This window comes from Amblyomma americanum, chromosome 5 (assembly GCF_052857255.1).
Source record: "Amblyomma americanum isolate KBUSLIRL-KWMA chromosome 5, ASM5285725v1, whole genome shotgun sequence".
In the NCBI taxonomy this organism is placed as follows: domain Eukaryota; kingdom Metazoa; phylum Arthropoda; class Arachnida; order Ixodida; family Ixodidae; genus Amblyomma; species Amblyomma americanum.
This window is the reverse complement of record NC_135501.1, coordinates 89239077-89262784: the sequence shown is the minus strand read 5'-3', so window position 1 is coordinate 89262784 and position 23708 is coordinate 89239077. Positions and strand designations below refer to the sequence as shown.

Sequence of the window (23708 nt, the reverse complement as noted above, 5' to 3'; positions counted from 1 at the left end):
GTTGCCTTCATTAAAATATTCACTAATATCAAAAACAGAGACGTTGCTAACATTTTCAACGGTCCTGGCATCACGCTCACCAAATGTGTGCAAGGAGCTGAAGAAAAGCAGATTACAACATATTCAAATTTAAAAATATAAAATGTCGCAGGCGGCCTTATCCTGATGTGCGAAAACTGACGCGATTTCAGAATTAAGATATTAATCATTTCGGGGAATAAAAAAACATGTCAACATGAATGAGGCCTCATGAACTTCTAAACAAATCATTGCAAGCTTATTCGAATGACAGACACGTATAAGGAACGAAGAAAGCATTGTTTTTTTTTTTGCATGAATAGTCTTCAGTTTTCCATCCGGGATGCTGCTTGATCTCATGATATATTTTTATTTTTTTCCCTCATCAAAATTGTTTTTTTTCTGAATTAGTAGCACAACTGTTCTTTCTCAATCAGCCTACCCAGCCTAACAGCCTACCCAGAGCTGGTAAAATAAATGAGTTCATTTCACACCATTAACTAGGGGAACGCACCTTTTTTCTGATATATTATAAAGTTAATTCGAAAATTGTAGAAACAAATATCAAAGTACGTTTTCATCACGATATTCGTTTTATTGTCAGTAGCCACCCAATTGGTCTGTCCATTATAGATTTTGTAAGGTTTTCAGTTACGATTATAAGCTAAAGAGGGCAATGGGAACTTTCCTTTCTTTCAAATAAAGTATTTATGTATACATAGGAAGTGCACGTTTACTGCCAAGAAATGAACAATATGCCTCAAGAAGAATAAAATATTGACTGATCGATGTCACTGGAGACAATTTTAATTTTTTTTTACATTTGGCTTAAAAAACCGGCTGTCATTATTTTAGCAGCATATAAAAATCACCGTAAGGTAGCATTCTTGCAGTTCTCACTTCTACAGCGTAGGAGTCCATTGAACGCTTCGGTCAGCCGCAAGAAGACAATGAAAGTTTTCAAGGCGCATTCTATTACAATGCCAAGTTCTATTGCTAAAGCAGCCCTTATATTGGCGATAACGGTTGCCTTTATGGAAATCGGGACTCACGCGGAAAGACGTATTGACGACGAGCCCACCTACTTTGGGGACCAAGACATTTTCAGGGTAACTTTCACGTCAACATTTGATTCGTCACCCTTCATGCAATAATATCGCTGTAAAAGCCGTTTTCTAGGCTAGACTTTTGTCATTCTCATAACCGCATATCATTGTAGTGCATCACATTTTTTTTTTTGCAAACAAAAAGAGCATTTCTGGGCTAAATCGCCCTTAAAGATTATTTTTGCGCATCAGCAATATTTTTTTGTTTCTTGCCGCTTCTTTGTTTTCCCCTGGTGACACTAACTACGTACGTACATGTGGTTAACAATTTAAATGGTAATCTCACGTAGCTCGTATATGGCATTTATTCTGATACGAGTGGCTGGTCACGACTTAAACCTTATCCTATTTAACGAGAGGCCACATGAATTTATACCGCCTGAGGCATAGCCCTACAATGGATCGTAGTACGTTTACGGCTAGTGGCCTCAACTAAAAGCGCTATCTTAGATATCTGTATTTCTATTTTAATTATTGTCTTTTCGCTAAGAATATTCCCACATTTTATATGTTGGCAGCATGAAAACTTTATCGATTAAACGAGAAGCTCGGGGCGTGCGCACATACATCTACTATCTTTAGGCGAATAGCATGCTTTGCACAAGGCTTAAAAGGCGCCCCGTGTTTCAGGCATGCCTGGGATGCCTTCATGTAGTAACATTCACAACCGTTAAACTACCCGTCGGAAGCGGTGTTTGGGGCATTTGAAGATGTGCTTATTCGCGGAGGTATTCATTCCACGGAAGCAATTAATTTCTGCAGACTGTTGTTTACCTGAAATCTGCACTGCTTTATGGATTATCGCATTAATTTTTCATCGCAATCTGCATTTGGAGATGCAAGGTTCGTTCTGTTCATGCAAGATAAAAACGGCTGAAAAGCGATCACGTGTGTCACACACAGAACTAGTAAATTTCGAGTGTCGCCAGTTGAGATTGTAACCCTGTTATTGCAACCGCCAAGTTATTGTGAGGGCTACAACACTCATACAGAGCTTCCGCTGCACCTCTACGTACGAGCAGAGTTTCTGCCCTAAGCCTTGAGCCATTGCGCTTCTTTCAGGCAGCCTGCTTTATAGTAGTCTCAACATCACGCCACCTTCTCCTATGCAGCGCCTGCGGAACGAAAGCCTCATGACAGAGTTGTGTAAGGAGCGCGCGACGGAAAAGTTGGCTGGTCTCCGCGTCCGAAAAGCCCCAAGCTTTCTTGAGTTCGCCAATACAATCACAAGCGCGCTGGGCCCGAGACCTTTAATTTCCTTCTCATCCGCGAAACTACAGCACGTAAAAAATGGTATATCATACTCATTTCTTAGTTCCTTGCCGCCTACTTCCTTAATACTAGCCTCAGTAGTGATTAACACATTTGCCCCCGTGACGCACGCCGAATTGCGGGCACAGCTCGACCTCAACGTAAGATTAGAAACGGCGCTGATTTGAGACGTAGCTTCAAAGCTTCAGCAGGGGACATCACGGAAGTGTATACTCCAGATTAAAACCTCATAACTGGCGTATTTATGTTTGGTTGCGGAAAGATATACCGGCGTATAAAGCGCAAATATGTTCCAAAGAGAGATACTTCGAGGTGAAACATGCAATGCTGCATTCACAGCTCTGCATCATATTTGCTTTCAAAAGTAAACTGACAGAGAAGAAAACCAGGCAGAGTGCGCCGCGTTTTCAACTATGAAGAGGGAATAAAAAAAGCAAATCATGTCTGATTTGTAACGAAACCGTTCCGGTCCTGCAGGAGTACAGCCTGCGTCGATACTGCGCGAGAAATCATAAAAAATAATCGAAACTGACTGTACTAGAGCCGGCCTAGATGTGGTGTATAGAACTGGGATAAAAGAAGTATTATGCTTGGCAAACTACAACATGGCGCATGAGTTGCCCAAAAGAGGGGCGCCCTCTCCTGATTGCCAAATGGTAAAGGAAATTGCGGCGAGACTGGCTGCGTGGCTGCTGCGTGTAAAGCTATTTAATAGGAAATGCTAACGTACCTCCTACTGCCGTTTCACGCAAAAAGAAGGTCACAGGTTTAGGTGCCTTCTATAAAATTGCAGAGAGGTCTAACGCGTTCATAACCTTTCTTGTGGTTTTTTTAGACGTGTTCGCTACATTGTGCAACACAGAAAAAATGTTCGGTACATCCGTGGTTTGAATGCTGAGTTCAATATCGCGCAGAAACTAGCTTCCCTCCAAAGCATGCACGATATCGTAAACGCAGAGGATATAGATTTGTAAAGACGCTATAATCTGGGGACAATCTTGAAGAGAAAATTGTGCTCGGTGTAAAAAAAAACCTATTTGAAAATGAGAAACTGCTTCAGTTGACCGTTCCTTAAAGCCTACGTTTTTTTCCTCATATTGCGACAGGGCCATTGTGTAGGAAATATAAAGACATGTCCTGTGGAATGAAAGATGTCTTATTTGAAACATTTTTAGCTTGCATCGGTTAAATCGTTGCAATTTTCATGAATTCTTGAAGGAGATAAAATCTGAGATCGTAGAACTGATATATGACGTCAATACGATGGGTCATCTGTACAATAACGTTATCGGGATTCGTTAGCCGTAGGAAAGAAATAAATTGGTTAATTGGACACAAGGATCACATTATCCACAACACTTCCGCAGAATCTGCTCTATAAATTGACCGTTTCTGTATGTGAAACGAACAACATAAATAAGGTGAAAGTGAGGCTCCAATGAAAGGCACAAATCATTCACAATCTGTACACGCACATGAAGTGCTTCAGGGCAAAAGTGCAGTCACTTTACAGGAAGTTAAAACTCGAAACTGAGAGCACTAGTCTGCTCTTCAAAGATTGCGGTGGAGTCTGATACGGCATTTTATTCCCAATTAGAACATCAAGCTATCTGCACACGCTTCGCGTACGCTTCTGCTCTCTTGATGCCGCGACGAAGGAACTACAAATGTTCAAAAATTAATTTCTCTCTAATATTAGTGGACTGTTAGGTCTGTTTAAATTTAAACACAACTCAAAGAAACAATTTGAGAACAAGTAAAAAGCAGAAATTATAATCAAATGCTCTAAATTACTACGCTTTGAGCACTTCTAAGTCCTAAAGCAATTTGCCCGCGGTCGACGTCAATTTTTTGCAACAAATTCATTGGGAGCAGATGTTCTCCACAAAAGAGTATGTGAAGCCAAGATAATGCATTAATTCGCCGCTAGAAATTCTGAATCTCTGCTCATTACTGGTGTTTTAGTTTCGCCTCTATAGTTCAGTGAAATAATACAGCTAGAGAATCAGCTCCAGCACATAGAAATGCTCCCACCCTACATTTTTGGATCCAGGTCGCCATTTTTATGTACCATAAAATAGCGTATTCAGCACAGAGCGCTGTGCTCTTTTTTTTTTCGTGAGATAATTCGCTGGTTCTACTATCGTTAGAAGTAAGTGTCCACCGCTCCGCCCTCCCCTTCCCCCCCCCCCTGTCCCTCCCAGCTCGCTCCAAATTAAATCACGCTCCATGCACGGTGCACATTACTGAACTCTTTTGCAGAAAGTTAAATAAATGATGGATGGAAAACTGCGAAAATCCACGCAGAGGACACAGAAAGGTCAGCCGACGCTCGGGTGCTCTGTGTCGTCCCTAGAGATAAGAAAATGCGTCTTGCCACCTAGGTTGTTTTGCTGCGTCTTGTCCTCCACATTACAAGAATCCAAAGTGCCAACAATAGAAGAATCAACAATATCTGACGTAGAATTATCTGATGAAACAGTGTCATCTCATGTACAAAATTTAAACGAAAAGACTCGGTCCGACAGGGCAGCATATCAAACGCATTTTTACGACGGTATGCGGAATGGGTAACTCATTATCTGCTCATTTTATTTAAAACGTCACTTCAATAGAAACCGGTTCCAAATGACTGGCTTACTGCTCAACTGGTTCCACTACAGAAAACTGGAAACCAGCAGACAGCTGGAAATTACAGGCGAATTTCTTTAATTTCTTTTCTTTAACTTTAAATTTATTTAACTCCTGGAGCACATGATACCAAACGCAATCTATACACATCTAGAATTACCAAAAGCTTTTTTTTTGCCAAATCAGCATGGTTTTCAGCAATAACTTTAAACTGTAACACAGCCAGAAGAGACAGTCAGCGACTTCGCGAAGGCTCTGAACGATAAGAACAAATCGATCCAATATGCCTTCCCCTTTCAAAGGCTTTCGAACGGAGTCCAGCAAAGCGATTTATTAACAATTTGGTGTTCATGGGAATGAATCATAAACTTTTGCACTCGATAACAGCATATCTAAGCGGAAGAACCGACTTTGTCGAAACCAATGGTTGTAAATCAGATTTATTAAGTGTAATTTCTGGTGTACCTCAGGGGTCCCTAGTGGGTCTCGCTTTGTTTTTAATCTATATTAACGACATTGCTTCTAATATTAGTAAAGATGTTATAATGAGACATTTCGCCGACGACTGCCTGCTCTACTGTGACATAAACTACACATATTGATAATCAAAGGGCACTAAATGATGCTCTCGTAGAGGTCGAAATATGGTGGCAAGGCTGGAAAATGAAGATCACCGAAGAGAAAATAGTAGTTTTGCATGTCACGAACAGGCCGCAAACCTGCCCATGAACGCTGTTATTTGCTAGGATCTCTCGCACTTACTGCAGTAGAAACTCTTAAATATCTTGGATTCCTGATTTTTAGAAAAATAAATTACAAAATTATGTACTAAAAATTTGTTCAGCCGCATAAAATAAGCTATAGTTTTTGTGTCGAATATTAAAGCTTGCCTCACCATCTGCCTAATTAGCTGCCAATTTAACCTATGTGCGACATACAATAAAATATGCTGGCATTTTATGGGATTCTGTAGAAAGTGGTTTTAAAAAATTGAAAGTGTTCAAAGAAGAGCAGCTCGATTTATACTGTCGATATACGCGCATTGATTCTGTAACAGATGCTACGTCTTCTCAATTTTCCACCTCTAGCCGAACGTCATCGAATCATCAAATTAAAAATTTTTATTTCATCTCTCAAGGAATTCCTTAAATACGAGAAGTTCCTGTTTTTTGGTCCCCAAGCAACTTACGCACCGGAGAGCAAGCAGTGATTACTGTATCCAAACCGCGAACCCACGCATTTATTTGTACGCGAATTCTTACTTTCCGAGGACGATAGCAAAACGGAATGATATACCAGCATCTCTCTTAATGGCCAGTACATCAACAACGTTTGAAAAAACTAACACCGCGTTGCGCTAAAAGATTTTTAATGCCACACCTCTAGCCCCTTGGTGATTTCATCTCACCTGAGGTGACCGGAAAGGTAGAAATGTTTTTCTGTTAGGTCTAAATTAACTAATTTCGAAGCGAATATTTACTAACACTGCTTGTGTAAAATAAAAACATTACGCTTCAAGAAATGTGACTGTGTAGAAGAAGATGAACTTTGCCTTTTTGTATAATCGCAGGAGAACATATTACTCCTAAAGTATCACGCCGCACCACCATGACGGCCCCACAGCCTAGAGTATTTCCAAGTAAATAAGTATAACGATATGGCTATTGCCTTTCTTTTTTTCATCTTCTGTAGTCAGATCTGAATTGACTGTTTCCTAAGCAATATGGTCATTATTCGTGGTAAAGGTCTTGCCTTTCGCTTGAGAAGGCGATCACGTTCTCGGCGATCGCCTTGGTACTTGTGGAATGTTCCGCCCATGTCGAAGTCTTTGTTTAAGTCATAAGACCCTGGTGTCTGGAATTTTCATATATGAGTGAAAATGGTTGGCCGTTCCATCTCGAGTGAAAGGCACTTTCGCACCGCTAGTGTGCATCGGCTTAATGGCCGCAACTCAGTAAGCATGCAGTTACCTCGCGGACGGGGGGCGCCGTCTGGCGCCGTCACGGCATTTCTTGTCTAGAGGGTCGCGTGCCACACTCCGCCTGTGAGCACCCGCTGGAAGATTCTCCAGACTGCCACAGTTCGTGTTAACACAGCTTCATTTGGGATGCGATGAGTGTCCACTTTGGTAGCATGTATATTGCTAAGTGATAATTTACTTCCCTGCTCAATAGCATAAAACTTTCAAGCATGCATAACATTTAGCACACTGTAACTGAAATTATGCACGCCAAAGAAACCAGAGCTCCCAAACCCATTCTATTCTAATACTTTGCTCCAAAGAACAAACACACACGCTGTCCTAACCCCCACACGCTAACATAATTAGTTGCTCATACACCTTTACTGCCCTCAGCCCGATACGGCTGAGGAGAAACTTACCATGACGGCGGTCAGAGATGGGAGGCAAAAGAACCGGCTCGAGATCCGTAGCTCTGGACAGGTCACCATCGGACACTGAACGGTAGAACGCAATCCACAGACAAAACCATAGTATTGTGAGGAGGAAGTAGCAGGGAATCAATATGATTGATAGGGATTAGTGAGGTTAGGAGGAGGTTTGGAGGAAATATTAGGTGCAAAGAGCAATAAGCAACGTTCAAGATTTATGTAACTTTGGTTTAACGGAAAGCCAAGAGCTAGGAGTGCGATTCATAAATAGGGATATGGCAGGAAACAAAGAGAAATTCTGCTACATTATTGAGATGTGCGCCTTATGAAGATGTGGAATAGGCAATGACCATAATAAAATGCAGTACACCCTTGTCGTGGGCGACTTCAACGGTAATGCAGGCAAGAAGCTTGGAAGTGATGAGGGAGTTTTTGACTGCGACTTTGGTTCTAGGAATAATGGGAGGGATTTATTAGTAGAAGTGGCCCAATGATATAGTTTTCCGATTATGCATAGTTTCTCCGTCAAGCTGATGAACAGGTACTTAACTTTGGTTTGGTTTAGGGAGTCTAGCGTCCCAAATCGACTCAGGCTATGAGGGACGCCATAGTGAAGGGCTCAAGGAATTTCGCCCGCCTGGGGCTCTTCAAAGTGCATTGAAATCGCGCAGTACATGGTCTTCCAGCGTTTCTCCTCTATCATGTAATGACCTTTGAAGGCCCCGAAAAGCAAGACTAAAAATTAAATTGACTTAATATGGTCGCCCATCTTACACAACGGCGGAATGTGGAGGCGCTATACAACGTGACATACAGTGACCATAGCCCTTTTCTTCGGTTTGTACAGACATGAATACCATTTCAAACTTGCACTTTTTCTTAAAGTCTGCGCTATGAATCTTTTTTTTTTCCTTTCAGGTGAATTTAGAATACTTCATTATGTTGATAAGGCGTTTCTTATGTCCATCGGGGAACGTGGGAATAAATATTTAAAAGAAACAGCTTGGTAGCTTGTCTTCCAACATTTTCTTGCTGATTAGGCCTGATTTCAACTTTTTTTCGCCAGGAGGTCTTGAAACATCCCACGTCCAAAATTTGGTTTGGAAAGCTCGCTGACTGGAATATTTCTAACTGGACGTAGCTTGCGTTTCTTATACGCCGAATGCAGACTCCATTATTGGATGATATAAAAAAGTTAACTTGATTTCGGAGATGCTACCACTTGCTGCGACGTCAATTGATTTTATGTACTGCGGGAAAGACAACTCACCAAGCTCTCAATTGCTCAATTTGAGCTTTCGATATTTCGACCCACATTGCGGATTAAGGACATTTATAGCACAGGCAGTGTTATTAGGAGCCTACAATTTCGCAATATTATCACGCTTAGAATAAAACAATAAAAATATAATAAAAAAGTCTAATAAGAGTGGTGAATAGTTAATTATAGGTAATTATTCGTCTAATTATTGAGCTTCGTCGCGCAATGTTCGCCGACCTGCACCATCTGCCTATACAGACCTCAGCGACGTAGCTTTTGTAGTTATTGAAACAAAAATCTTTTAACATTTAAACAAACCCCGGCGTAGAGGTACAGCAGAGATCGCAGTCCGTCGCACGCAAAAAAAGTTATATAATACAGAACAGAAAGGCTGTGAAGGAAGCAGACAAGACCTCTACACGACTAAACTAGAAGACGGGATTAAGCAGAATTGGGATTGAAAGATAACGGACAATACGCTTGTAATCAGCCGTTCACTAATAAAAACATAATGCACTGCATGGATAGCTTAACGGTTCGTTCAGAAAATAATATACTAAAAACTAAACTAATGATCTACAGCATAAGAGGGAAGCAGCAGTTCACCGTAGGCAGCGAAGTGTCTGAATTAGTACGACAATACAGCAAGATCGGACAGGTATTGACCGCAGATGCAAGCCACAGGAGTAAATCTACTACGGTAGTAAGACTCAGGTGGAATGCATTTCGCGGGCACTCTGAGGTCATGAAGAGGAGTTAACAAACCCACATAAGTGGGAAGCATGTGGGGTACTTTTTAAACATTTGCCCGGAATTTCGTGGTGCAGCGCGCGGCTTCAACAGTGCAAACCATGTGGCCATGATACCGCAAAACGACTTCCGCTCGGACTTAGGCACATACCACTATACAAGAGCTTTGTTTTCCTTAGTACTCACCTATGGCACGGACGCGTAGTGGTTAACAAAAAGTTTGCAATATAATTTTCTGCAAGCGCAGCGAGTTAAGGAAAAGAAAACGATTAATGAGGAAACAAAGGCAGTTAATTACAAACCAGGCGGAATGAAGAATAAATGGGCACAGTCATGACACGTGAGGTGAGGAAATGATAAGCAAGGGTCGTTAAGGGCTACTGCTTGGATTCAAATAGAAATAAAGCGTAGCAAGAGGTAATTAAAGCCAAGTGGGCGGAGGAGCTTATAAATTTGCTGCGATAAAGCGGATTCAGCTAGCACACGCCAGGAATAATTAGAGATATGAGAGGGGCCTTACGCCAGCACTGGTCGTGGCTAGGTTTATTATGGTGTGTCTTGGAAAAACAACGCCTTTGAGAAGCAAATAGACCTAAAATAATAGATACAGAAAGGAACAGCAGTTTCTGTGCCTCTTTATAGTGGTCAGTGTCGGTAACGCACAACTTTTGTTTTGGGGAGATATTTTTGGCATTCATGAGTTTTCATCGCGAGAAAGCTAGCGCCGAAGGGAGCGTCGGATTGCCAATAACGCTCAAGAAGTTAAAGGGTCAATAAATCATTGGGAGCACCAAAGCGACCACACCCAATACGTCAAGAGCGCCTATTCGCTGAGCGCCATGCAGTGACTATAAAATTAACACTAGGTGTCAAACTTACTTTCAGGCATTTAACATATCGAAACTTTTTTGGCTGCATACCCAGAATTTTAGAAGACATATGACCGGCGGAAGAAGTTGCACTTACTTTGAAATTCAACATATTGATCAAAATGGCATGAATTACACAAGCTACTACAAGGTGAACGGCACCACGTAAGTCTGAAAATAACCCAAGGGATACCAATATCATTTTAAATTCTATATTTTAATATTTAGCGACATTCAGTACTGCATAAAGCCCTGGAAAGCTGGAGGTTGCGGATGTAAGCTAACAGAACCTGGCTGTCCTTCATCTTGGGCACATTACACCGAAGATGCATATGCCAAAGACACTTTAGCTTAAGATAACAAAACGGTGCTTTGGAATTATGACCAAATTTCTGCGAGTTGTTCGTTTACGAAAATTCAGTGCATGGTTCCTGGGGAAATAAATGGTGTAAAGGCAACGTATCCGATAATAACTTAAGAAGAATTGTTTCAGGAAGTAGCCATTCTACTACAGCGAAGCATTTCAGCAGAGCAAGATGTTAGCGAGTGATCAAATTGAAGGCGTTGTCAACCGGGAAAGTTGAGTTTTGTATACGGTGGCGTTACGACGTGTCGGAAAGGGCCGTCGTTTCATCGTGACTGTATCGCTGGGTGGCCCATTCCCTGAAAGCGTACCGCATCTCTGCATATCATGCCCATGGCACTGAATACAGGTTGCCCGAGCCGTATGCGTTCGAACTCCGCCGACGTTGCCACGAACGTGAACGAAACAAATAACTATGTGATTACGAGTTTATGAGCAGCAATACAATGGAGTGAAAGCTTCACTGACGGGAGGATCGCCACTCGCAAGTTCGTGATTCCGAGAATAGGAAAGAACTACTCCTGATTAAGAAAGTGCGATCACTGGAATCACCATTAAGCAGACCCAACAGACAGCTGAGCGGCGACAATGCTGTTTAGGCGTTTTACCACAATTTAACAGGCAATTTTGTCGGATTCACGGTACTGGTGTGCGAAGCTCTATTAAGCTTTTAAGAATTACACTCGCAGCTGCCAGCTTCAAGCCCCTCTTAATCTCTAAAACTATTATGAAGCATTGTCAGTTGTCCAGGTAGTGCTAAAATCTGCGGAGATTTGATGACCGCCTATTTAAAGGGCCCTACAAATGTCTTGTGCCAAAAGCAGGAAATCGAGGAGAGAGATTGACATATAGTCGCCCATCATCGCTCAGCAAAGAGTTTCGACATAGCGCTTTAATACAAGACATATCGACAAATGAGAAAGAACCTCCTTCGCTTTTGCTCTTCACTCACACATCTGAGTAAGCCAGAAATATATTTCGATCACAGCCAGCTCACACACTGCGCCCTCATATACGTCTGCCAGGTCGTTTATTTGGGCCGCTCACACCTCTATGACGGCACGACGTGCCGCCGTCACCAGCTGGCCATGCCACTAGCGTTTACCTCTTTTATCTACCAAATGGCACCTGTTTCATCTGCCATTTCGTATTTAGCTACCAAATGGAAATTCCTCAAGGTCCATGTCACGCGTGGTAGTATTCAAGCGAGACTGGCATCTGACGGCAACCTGAGGTAAGGAAGAGGAAGTGAAAAAAATACATACTTGCATATTATGGACTCATTTGTGAGATTATGTGCTGGGCATAAACATTAGCACGCCGTTTATATATATAATGCATACATTTGAACGCAACTTTTAAAAATATTCTCGTGAATATTTTATACCTCTGTGTAAGCAGTAGACGACGGTTTCCTTTGGCTCCTTGTAGTTAAGGCCCTGCCTCCAGAAATCATCTTTCGTATGCGCTCTTAGAAAGGTACAATATTAAAATTGAGAAGGGGCATTTTTGCTCCAGCATGAACGTAATTTTCATTATTTTTTAATGCCAGTGGAAGCAGTAATACACGTAAGGGGTAGTTTTAGCTGTTCAGAAGGCTTAAACGATTTCCCCTGTGCATTGTACACGTCACATAGGCGACGAAGGGCAGGGCGACGCATTGCTTTTTGCCCCTCATAAGTTTATTACTTAGCCAAGACAACATTATTACTGCGCTGGTGGAGATAAACAGGGCCTGCCTCTCAACCTGCTAGTTGGTACTGTAATCTTTTGTCTAGGACAAAGTCGAAACTGTTCTCAGTCATTGGGTACTTTTTTCTAGCTCTGCAAAGGTTCAATCGGCCATATATTTAACTTTCATGATTATTGCATCTCCATTTTCACTTTTTAAGGGCTCCTCCCGGCTAACCCGCTGGCATATTGATGCTGATATTTGCCGCATGTGGTGGTATTTAGTGGCATTTTTTTTTTCATATCATGCTTCAGTGGAGTACTTAGCTGATTGGACCAAAAATTATTAGAAATCCGCATCGTATGCAGCTGCGAAGAGAAAAAAGAAACACATGAAGCAATAATACTGGTTCATCTCGCTTCTTCATTTGAATAAACTGCCTCTCCTCCCATGCTAAACAATCGTCTACCCAGATTAAGCGTGATTGCGCCACCCGAAGCATTGCTATGCATCCCTTTTGGTCTGGCTCTTCATAGTTGCAGACTATGAAGATCACCATTTTTTTAATTATTCAAACAGTTATTCCACTTAAGCATTTTATTAAAAAGATTGGACCTGCAAATACTACAGCACGTGTCAAGTTACAGCATGAATATTCGAGCGGTTTAGCCGTACCAAGTCTTTTATAAGGTACATTCATTTCATTCATTCATTTTTTTATTTGTTCTTCACAACATGATGTACACATTGTGAAAGGGGCCAAGAAGAAAAGCCGTTCCTTTACGGCTTGAAAAAAAATCTTGGTCCCCCCTGGCATTGACGGCAACGAAGCAACACAGTCCAGAAACAAATGTACAGAAAAAAAATATACAGAAATATACAGAGACAAACAAAATTATAACTTGGCATTTTTATGAAAGGTATGGCGACAAGCTCATGGAACGGTCGGGAAATAAAGACATGCAATCATAATGAAACAGTGGCTAAATATCTGTACAAGGTGTTTTGTTTATGAAATGTGTGGTGTGTATTAGGGACATGCAAATTAATAAAACAACGCCTTCAGGTTCCGGAAATTGAGTCCTAAAATATCTGTTCCCGCTTTAATATGTTCATTTAGTAATCTAGGCAGGTTATTCCTAAGACTCTGAAACCCATAGTTCGTACGGCATTTTGGCACTTTCCAACGGTCTGTTGTCCTCGTATTGTAGGCCGCGTTGCCTATTAATTCTAAGTTCGATATGTCCAAAAACAGCCTTTGATTTTCCTTGATGCTGAGTTTATATTCGCGTAGGTACACATAGGGATGCAAAAAATTTGCTGGCTGCACATTGGCTATCAAGTGATACGCGGATCATTCAAAATAATAGAGATGAAATGAGCAAAAGGAGTAGTGGGTGCAACTTTTAAGCGCTTACCGATATCAATGAAGTGACGGCTTATTTCGTAGAGAATTGCAGTGCTAGTTTTATTATGGCCAATAATCGTGGACAAAAGTTTTGAATATTGCAATGTTGTGAGCTACTGTTATATGAATATTAAAGGCAATAGTCCAATCTTTTTATGCGTACCCAAATGTTTCCTTTAATGTTCTTCCATCCTTACCATTAAGCAGTTAAGACTGCCATGAAAAACCAAAGGGGAACGCTGCTGAGGATCGCAAGAACTTTATTAGCAAGAAAATTGAACCTGCCAAGAAGAGAACTGCGGATATATTGTTCATTTCTAGTGAAGTATTACAATACATGAAAATCTGAGTTCATAAACAATTTCCATTAAAAATTCGCTACCTCCCTTGGCGTCCTCCGCCCTTTTTCATTCTAAAGGCGTCGCACTGGGCCTGGAAAGCTTCATGTCGTGCTACTACGCTACAAGTCATGCTTTAAGCGCCTGTCGTGGCCCTACTTGTTGTGAAAGTGTATTGGAATTGTTTATATAGAACATACTGCAGTCACGAAAGTGCAAGAATGTGAGGAGATACCGATACAGATATATTACGCGTCCCTTCGAAAACATACTGCAAATATGCACTTGGAAAAGTAGAGTAGGTTTGCTGCCTTAAAATTATAGCCGTTAGCAATGGCAAGTAAGAAGCCTTGCTTTTGTCATAGTTATATGAACACACGTAGATCGGTGCCTTTATAAGAAGTTCTAGAGAAAAACTTTCCGAGCAGCTGAACCTATTTCTTTATTTACTCTGGCTGCTTTTGAATAAGAAATGATCCAAGACATGTGCTTCTGAGCATGTTAACGGCTCTAGAATTCTTATATGAAAACGTTTCTGTGCAATATTTTTATCGAGAGCAGATTTCATTAAAGGAGGCCTAAAAGGAAAGCCTGAACGCAATCAACCGGGCCTCATATCAAGCGGTGGCCGCACACTGGTTTATCCCACAGCCTCTCGCTAATGATAATGACTCTGTCTTCTCCCCCTTTTTTCATTCGAGGTAGGCATTGTTATCAAGTCGCCACAGTATTTCTGGGTGTTTTTGCAGCTTTAACGTGCACCGCCGTTTCCCAGCTCGCCACCGTTCTTTGTGGCTTTCTTCAATATCGGTGATTTCATGCACCTCTTTCAGTCCATTCTGCCCTCCAACATAAGCAGTGCTCTGAGCGTGCCAGCTGTTTCGATCTTTGACGATCTACTGCAATAGACCGCTCTCCGTCGGCCTTAGGTACATCTATGGGCGTCTAAGCCGCCTTCTCGCTGTCAAATGCAGTGTACACACACTTGGCTGCGGTGACAATGTCTAAATATACAAACTCTATACTCTACATGCTTAATTACACAGCCCTGCGCACCATACCTGACTCGAAGCCATTCGAAGCACAGAATAGAATAAAAGCTCAAAAGAGCGTCGATTTACATCAAGAACCCCGACAGGTCGCCTGTCAGCATACATCGGACGGCGATCCAGCAATGACCAGGTTGTCCACTACAGCAAAGAAAAAAGATTTCTGCTAGTATTGGAACTCGCTCGAATCCCGCTTATTTCTGAAATATTTTTCTGCTTTGTACTTTCAGAAATATACTGCAGTTGTACAACATTTGCGGCTGTTTTTATTGCACGTTTGCGCATGATGTTGGCCTCAATTTTCTTAATGGGAACTGCAATGTAATAAAGAAGGCCTTGCAAAGCATAACGTCGCAAACAAACAGCGGTACAGCCCAGGCACAGGCCAGAGGCAGCGGTCAGTCCACAGCATGCACGAGGAACGGAGCGTTCGGCGCTCGAGCTTCGGAGCGTTCGGCGTTTCTCGTCGACTTCTTCATTAACCGCCAGCCTCTGAAGGTTCCAAAGCCGAAGGCCAGTGTTACAATTCCCCCCGGGCGAAAGGGCGCCATCCTGGCGGCCTAGGGCGATGTGACGAGGGCGGGGTCATAGTGTGGTTTGAGGCGGGTCGTGCGGACAATGGCGCGGCCTCGGCGACGATGATCAGGGGATGGCGTAAGGGGTTCTATGGGGTAATTGACGGGGGATGTCTGATGAAGATACGGTAGGGTCCCTGGTAACAAGTTTAGAGGAAAGGCCGGGACTTGAGGAGGGTACCCAGAGCCAGACCAAAGAGTCAGGAGGGTAAGCGGGAGGAAGTGCATGGGGATCACGGGTGCTTTTCTGCTGCTGCTGGACGTGAAAAGTGAAGGACCGCCAAGCTGTCAGCATTCTTCGGCATAAGTTGCGGTTTGAGAAAGCGTTGTAAATTCGGAAGCATCAGTGCGGGAAGGTAGAATGGTGTCCATTGTGCAATAAGGCTCACGGCAGTACTGGAGAAAGTACGAAGAGAAGCCGGTGGTGGCTTGAGCAGCAGAGTAATAAGCGTGTGTGACAAAAGGAAGAATGCTGTCCCAGTTATAATGGTCGGAGGCAACATACACAGCCAGCATGTCACCGAGGGTGCGGTTAAAACGCTAAACTATGCTATTTGTCTGGGGATGGCAGGCGGAGCTAATGCGGTGAACGATGTTGCATTCCTGAAGGAGAGCTTGAACAACTTTTGAGAGAAAGGCCGGACCTCTATCACCGAGCAGCTATTTTCGCGCACCATGGCAAAGCATGATGCGAAGGAGAATGAAGGATACAACGTCGTGGGCTGTAGCGGATGGTAAAGCGACGTTTCTGAGTAGCGTGTAAAGTGGTCGATATCAACGATGATCCAGCGGTTGCCGGTTGATGTGCTAGGAAGAGAGCCGTAGAAATCGATGCCAACACGCTCAAAGGCTGTGCTGCGCAAGGCAGCTGCTGCATAGGAGCGGCAGGTTCGCCAGGTGGATGTTTCTGGTATCTGGCATGCGGTGCAGGACTGAACGAACTGGCTGACATACCGGGTTATCCCACGCCAGTAGTACCGCTGTCGTAGACGGGTGAAGGTCTTCAAGAATCCGCCATGGACGCACTGGGGATCATCATAGTAGGAAGAACAATTGAAGGAGCGCAGATGTGTCGGAGTAACGAGGAGCCACTTGCGACCATCCTGGCGGTAGTTGCGGCGGTAAATAAGCTCGTCTCGAATGTCGAAAAGGTGGGAATGACGGCAGAGAGCATGGGAAGGAGGTCGAGGCGATTGGCCAGGTAAGAGATCTCAGAAGCAAGTGATCACTGGGCCTTTGCGTTGCACGGAAGCCATATCAGCGACTCACACGTCAAATAAAGCAGGGCGGATATACAAGCCACTGCGTCAGATGGTATAGGCGAACGTGAGAGGGCATCAGCATCGGCATGCATGCGGCCGGAACGATAGATAAAGCGAATGTCGTACTCTTGGAGTTGCAGAGCCCAGCGCGCCAGTCGACCAGAGGGATCTTTCAAAGAGGAAAACCAGCAGAGGGCGTGGTGATTAGTGGCAACGTCAAAAGGGCGCCCGTACAGGTAGGTGCAAATTTTGACGATCGCGCAAAGGATACTTAAACACTCCTGCTCGGTGACAGAATAGTTGGCTACAGCTTTTGTGAGTGTCCGGCCAGCGTAAGCGACAACGTATTCGTCAATGCTTTGCTTGTGCTGAGCGAGTACTGCACCGATGCCGACGCCGCTAGCGTCGGTGTGCAGTTCCGTCAGAGAACGAGGGTCGAAGTGGCGCAGAATTGCGGGAGTGGTCAGGAGGCGACGGAGTGTCATAAACGCTTCATTACAGGCTGGCAATCAGGCCAAAAGGTCGTGGCTGTAAAGGAGCTTGGACAGGTTGTCGATGATAGTGGCGAAATTGCGGACAAAGCGGCGGAAGTAGCAGCAGAGGCCGATGAATCTGCTGAGGTCTTTTAGAGAAATGGTCTTCGGAAATTCGGCCACAGCTCGCCACTTGGCCGGGTCCGGGAGTACGCCGTCCTTCGACACGACATATCCGAGAATACTGAGCTGTCGAGCTCCGAAGCGCCACTTTTTCATATTGAGTTGGAGGCCATTGTCGGCCAGGCAGCGAAGAACACTCTCAAGGCGCTGGAGGTGAGACGGAAAGTCCGGGGAAAAGATCACAACGTCTTCTAGGTAACAAAGGCATGTGTGCCATTTGAGCCTTGGAGTAGGTTGTTCATCATGCACTCGAATGTGGCGGGTGCATTGCAGAGGCCGAAGGGCATGGCATTAAATTCTTAGAGCCCGTCGGGTGTGACGAATGCAGTTTTTGGGCGATCGGCCTCCGCCATCGGCACCTACCAGTAATCGGAGCGCAAGTTCAATGAAGAAAGGCACTCAGCGCCCTGCAGGGAGTCGAGAGCATTTTCGATACGGGGTTGAGGGTAAACGTCCTTGCGTGCAATCTTGTTCAGACGACGGTAATCCACGCAGAACCGGATGGAACCGTCTTTTCTCTTGACCAGGATCACTGGCGATGCCCACGGGCTGTGCGACGGGTGTATCACATGGCGCTTGAGCATGTCGGTCACCTGCTCGTCAATGAGGCGGCGCTCAGCGGATGACACGCGGTACGGACGTTGGCGCAAAGGGGCATGGGTTATAGTGTCAATACAGTGGGTAATAGTGGTGGTGCGACCCAAGGAAGGTTGCTGGTAGTCAAACGAAGGTTGAAAAAGGTGCAGAACGGCGACAAGCTGGTCTCGGTGGGTAGACGTCAGGGCGGCGTCGAGGGAACGGTGAAGAATATCGACAGAAGACTGATTGGTGATGAGAACAGGCGTAATGGCGCTGATGTGAAGGCCGGTCGTGCTATTGACGAGGAGGTATGCTGAGGCGGGATCGTGAAACTCAACACTACTAAGCGATTGGCCACAGAGTAAATTGGGGGGGCAGGAGAATGGGTTGCGCACATAAATAGCGCTAGAGCCACGAACAATTGTGAGCACGGCATGAGGCAGCAAAACAGACCTCGTCAGCGCATCGTATAGAGGGGGTATAAGTGACAGTTGCATCTGAGGGAGCAGCACAAAAAGAGGCACCAGCACTGAAGAGAAAGGCGGAACGTCTGTGTCCTCTGAGACGACCACAGTAGCGGCAGGACCACCGGGTACGTCCAAGGGAGTGTCATTAACGGCATGATCGCAGTCAATAACGGCGTGATGTGAGGAGAGGAAGTCTCAACCAAGGATAACGTCGTGAGAGGAGCGGGTGAGGACGATGAACTCGATTGTGTAGGGAACGTCGAGCGAGCAGGCGGACGGTGCAGGCGGCTAACTGTAGAATTTACTGACCGCTGGCGGTGCGGAGAGAAACAGTAGGAAGGGGCGTGGTCACTTTTTTGAGTCTGCGACACAGGGTGTGACTGAGAGCGGAAACAACTGCGCCAGCGTCAAAAAATGCTTCGACGGCGACTCCCTCAACGAGCACGATAATAATATTGGCAGGCAAAGAAAGAAGTCTTGAGTGAGTCGCTGGTGACGCACTTCTTTCCTCCGGAACTTTGGCCGCTAGTTTCCCGTGTGGACAGCGAGTTGGCGGCGGATGATCGAAGAACGGGAACAGCGGCCAGGAGACGGCGAGCGGTGGGAGCGGGGATGGTAACTAGGAGAAGAACCCGGAGGCGGCTCCTGTGACGCCGGCGAGGACGACGGCGGCAGGTCGTACGTCGGCTCACGCCTATATTCGTAGGAACAGTGGTCACAACTGCGACACAAACGAACCACGTGGCGAGCGATGCCACAGGCGTAGCAAATAGGGCGGTTGTCTTGTGGGCTCCGGGGGTTGAGTTGCTGCGGCTGTGATGGGGGGCGGGCAACCGGACGGTAAGGTGGGGTTGCAGGTGGCTGGGGTTCTAATTGCCGGGTAGGTGGCCTGTAGACAGGGGCAGCAGGTGATGGCCGCGACCGTATCACGACATCAGCGTACGTCAGAAGAGCCGCGATAAGGAGTGGCTGAGGAGGAGGTGGCAGGACTTCAGCGACCTGCTCCTCGATAACACGCTGTAGGTTGGGAGTGAGCGACGGTGCAGGCGTAGGCGGGCAGGTAGGCAAAGATAGCTGGCGTGCGACTTCATCATGTACAATCTGCTGGGTGCACTGGAGGAGCGCCTGTTGGTCCAGAGCACCGTCCCCTGGGAGAGCCAAGCTGGAAATTGTGGCCTCTTGAAAGCCTGCACGCCGGGTAGAAAGGCGCTGTTTGCGCAGCTCATCGAAGCTTTGGCAGTACCCGATGACACCGGAGATAGTCTGGGGATCTTCGGCGACGAGCATCTGGAAGGCGTCATCCTCGATGCCTTTCATATTATGTCAGATCTTGTCGGCCTCGTTCATAGAAGGGTTGACACGCTTGCAGAGGTCGACGACTTCTATATAACTGGTGAAGTTCTCACCGGTTTGCTGGGCCCGAATTCGCAAGCAATGCTCGGCGCGAAGCTTTCGCTTTGCGGTACGGCCAAAGACTTCTCTCAGACTGGTTTTTAGAGCTGCCCTGCTTGAGTAGTCAGCTTCGTGGTTTCAAAACCAGAGATTGGCTACGTCGCTCAGATAAAAGATAACGTTGTTGAGCTTGACGCTATCGTCCCACTTATTGTATGCGCTTACGCGTGCATAGGAGGCCAACCAATCCACCACGTCCGTGTCATCTGTGCCGCTGAAGATGGTCGGATTACGCTGCCGCGCGGCGCCGGAACAGAAGACAGCTGACGGAAGCAGTGAAGCGGTTTCGGTGACGGTCTCAGGCATTGCAGAGGCGGTAGGCAATGCGCGGGTGCGAAGCTCCAGGGCGAGGGGATCGTTGGCACCTCCATCACTTGTAATAAGCAACGTCTTGTAAAGCACAGCGTCGCGAACAACCAGCTGTACAGTCCAGACACAGACCAGAGGCAGCGGTCAGTCCAGAGCACGCACGAAGGACGGAGCGTTCGGCGCTCGAGCTTCGGAGTGTTCGGCGTTTCTCGCCGTCTTCTTCGTTAAGCGCCACCTTCTGAATGATTCCAAAGCCGAAGGCCAGTCTTACAGTAACGTTACCCTAAAACTTGTTTCCACAAGCGCAGGCTTCAGCCTAGCGTTTTAGAGAGCATCTCTTAGACGCCTGTTCCTGCTATGAGTGCCTTGTCCTGGCCTAGGCGTAACGAAGCACGGGGCGCTGCAGAGGAGGAAAGACAGCGAAAGCGAAGAGAGTGCGAGGAGGAAAATGAAGAAGGAGTTAGCGGCGGCAGTGTGAAGAGTCTTTTTATAGGAAAACAACAACAAAAACGGTGTGAACCGTACAGAAGAGTAGTACGCTCTTATGAAGAGTAGAGAAAACTAGTTTGCTCGCCCATGACGTCGCTGATAAGTTAAGCAGCGCTTCAGAGAGATCGCGCCAGAGTGGCGTGCTCGGAAGCGCGCTTGCCGTTCACCCGACGCGATGCTCACCGGCCGCTGAGCGCTGTACGTGCTGTGCAAGTCGAAACCCAGAGCCGCCTCAATTCAGCAGTACGTGTTCGGCATGCGGTCATGTCAATTCGAGTACCGCAGTATAGACACTCAAAAGTAGCATTACCAAGAGGCGTAGTCTGTCAGAGATTGTTTAACTATACCAGCAAACGTTATAACATGTACGGTGTTTTCAACACATGGTTCCATGCGCAATGTGCAAAAAGTACTTCTCGCTTTTTGTGATGCATTTTACTGTGCAGCAAGAATACAAGAACTCACTCCTGAAGATGGATTGTTATCAACAACGGTTAATTTACTATGTTCTCTGTTTTTCTCCTTTTCACAGAGGTCAAATGCCCTATCATGGCAAATTCTATAAAACGCCTCCGGTCGGAATTGTGGTACGCAACATAAGCAATGCACTCAACGTGAGCGAGACATCAGGTTAGATTTTATTTACACTTGCTCGGGTTGTGTTTTTCCTGGCAAGGAGCTTGCGTGCCGAAGAATTGGCCACAGTTTTTCGCGTGATATTTGTGTCGCTAATTTCATTACGAGGGAAGCTTAAGAATCACCGTTCGCCTTAAAAGCGCTACTACTAATTGTTTCTCATTTATCCGAGGCTTTCCGAGGCGTTTAGTACTCGGGGCTTGATTTAAATAGAGTTGTGTCGTGCTGCAAAAACAATAAGTTATTAAGTAAATGATGAATAAACAGGTTTGTGTAAATCCAGTACAAAACTCCCAATGCCTCCAGCAAATAGGAAAGAAAAAATTTAAAGCCAGGCTACTTCACTGATAACACTGACATTAGCTTTTATAAGGCTAGTAGGCACGTCAAAAGGAAGAAGAAGAGCGCTGCGAACGGCAGCATCTCTTGATCGAGCTCCTGTTTTTTTGAAATACTTTGTGCTTCTCTAGCCTTCAAGGCAACCTCGCCGTCCCAGGCGATGGCGGATGACCCGCCGCCTCTGCTGCCTTCTGTGGCTAGCAGTGTGAACTGCACAGATCAGCCTGGATGCAGTATGGATCTCCCCTCAGAGCTCCCGGGATCGTCCAGTTTCTCTGACTCGGATGACATGGAAGGCTACACCGAGATTGTGAGTCGGCGCCTGAAGAGGAAGCTTTCCAAAACCCCGACTGAGTGTGGGCCCAGTGTGTGTACGAAGCGGGCTAACAAGTCCATTGTGCCAGCGAAGATGCCTCACCAATCCAGTGTGAGCAAGAAAACAACCAACGAGGCCAATGTAAGTGAGCAATCTCTCACTTACACAATTTCATACATGCCTGTTGAGGAAGAGAATCTCAACTCCATCAACAGGCAGACTTTGACTCTTCTTCTTGAACGACTGGTTCCGGGCCAAGTCAAAGAAGTGCGTATTAACGCAAGAAGGAATATCCTCTCTGTTGATGTCTCTAGCCGGGCAACCCTGGATAAGTTGAAGACCGTGTCTGTCCTTGGCAACATACGAGTCCGCTCGTTCTTCGCTCATGGACTTAACACTACTGCTGGTGTGATTTCTGACGTGGACATACAGATCAAGGATATGGACTTGGTGCAACTGCTATCAAGTTCTGTTCGCATAACTGACATCCATCGTTTCGGCAAATCACGGTGTGTCAAACTAGTGTTTGAGGGTACTACTTTACCATCGCATGTGAAAGTGGGTTTTGTGAGGCACCCAGTGCGTCCTTATGTGCCCCGACCGGTGCAGTGCCGCAAATGCCAGAAGATTGGACATGTAAGTGCTGCGTGTACGAGCACGAAAACATGTCCGCGCTGTGGTGGCGTGCACGATGGACCTACATGTACGATTGAGTCTCCAGTTTGTGCCAACTGCAAAGGTCCTCATGAGGCAACATCTAGGGAATGTCCGAAGGTGAAAACAGAGATGAAGATCTTGAAGAAAATGGTGAGAGACCATTCTACTCACCGAGAAGCAGCAATCGCAGTACGTCGCTCCAGGAGGAGGATACGAAGTCGGCAGAAGAAATTGAGCTCAGTAAATGACGTGTCAACACATCAGGAGGACCGCGACCGCTCTGCCGCGCAAAAGCCACTGCCTCCAGCTCCGCAAGAGCCAAGACTGACAACCCCCCAGGAGGACCCCGCAGAGTGGCCACTTCTACCATCGCGTACTGTAAGCTCTGTGACACGTCCGCCTGTGCGTCCGCCGGCTGTGTCGACAACAGATGATCACATAAGGGCGATGCTGAAACAGCTGATAGGCACCTTACGGCTGATAATTGCTGGAGTGGACACGCCAATTGCTAAGGCTGCTGTCCAAATTTTAGACGCTATTGAACCGGTGCTTGCCACCCTTTAATATCAGTCAAAATTATGGCTCTACCGTCGTCAGCACCCTCACTGCAGGAGAGAATCTCTCGATCGGCAGTATTACAATGGAATGCTCGAGGTCTGCGAGGCCGACTAGCAGATCTCAGGCAGAGGATCTTCAAATACCGATTTCCGGTGCTTGTAATATGTGAGCCTAATATCACATCTTCTTTTCGACTGTCCGGTTATGAAAGTTTCCTCTCTGAAGCGGCTGGGCATTTGAGCAGGGTACTACTATGCGTCCGTCGTGACCTCACTTACGTTCGG

General features: G+C 45.6%; 1 protein-coding gene across 1 annotated transcript in view; it reads left to right on the top strand.

Moving 5' to 3' along the window:
• The first annotated feature begins 913 nt into the window (after positions 1–913).
• LOC144134865 (uncharacterized) overlaps positions 914–23708 on the top strand; it is a 33464-nt gene continuing 10669 nt past the window's right edge. The window contains exons 1-3 of the mRNA XM_077667674.1: positions 914–1127; positions 10315–10463; positions 21451–21548. Coding sequence (XP_077523800.1) covers positions 969–1127; positions 10315–10463; positions 21451–21548 — 406 coding nt within the window. The 5' untranslated portion in view covers positions 914–968. The remainder of the gene's footprint in view (positions 1128–10314; positions 10464–21450; positions 21549–23708) is intronic.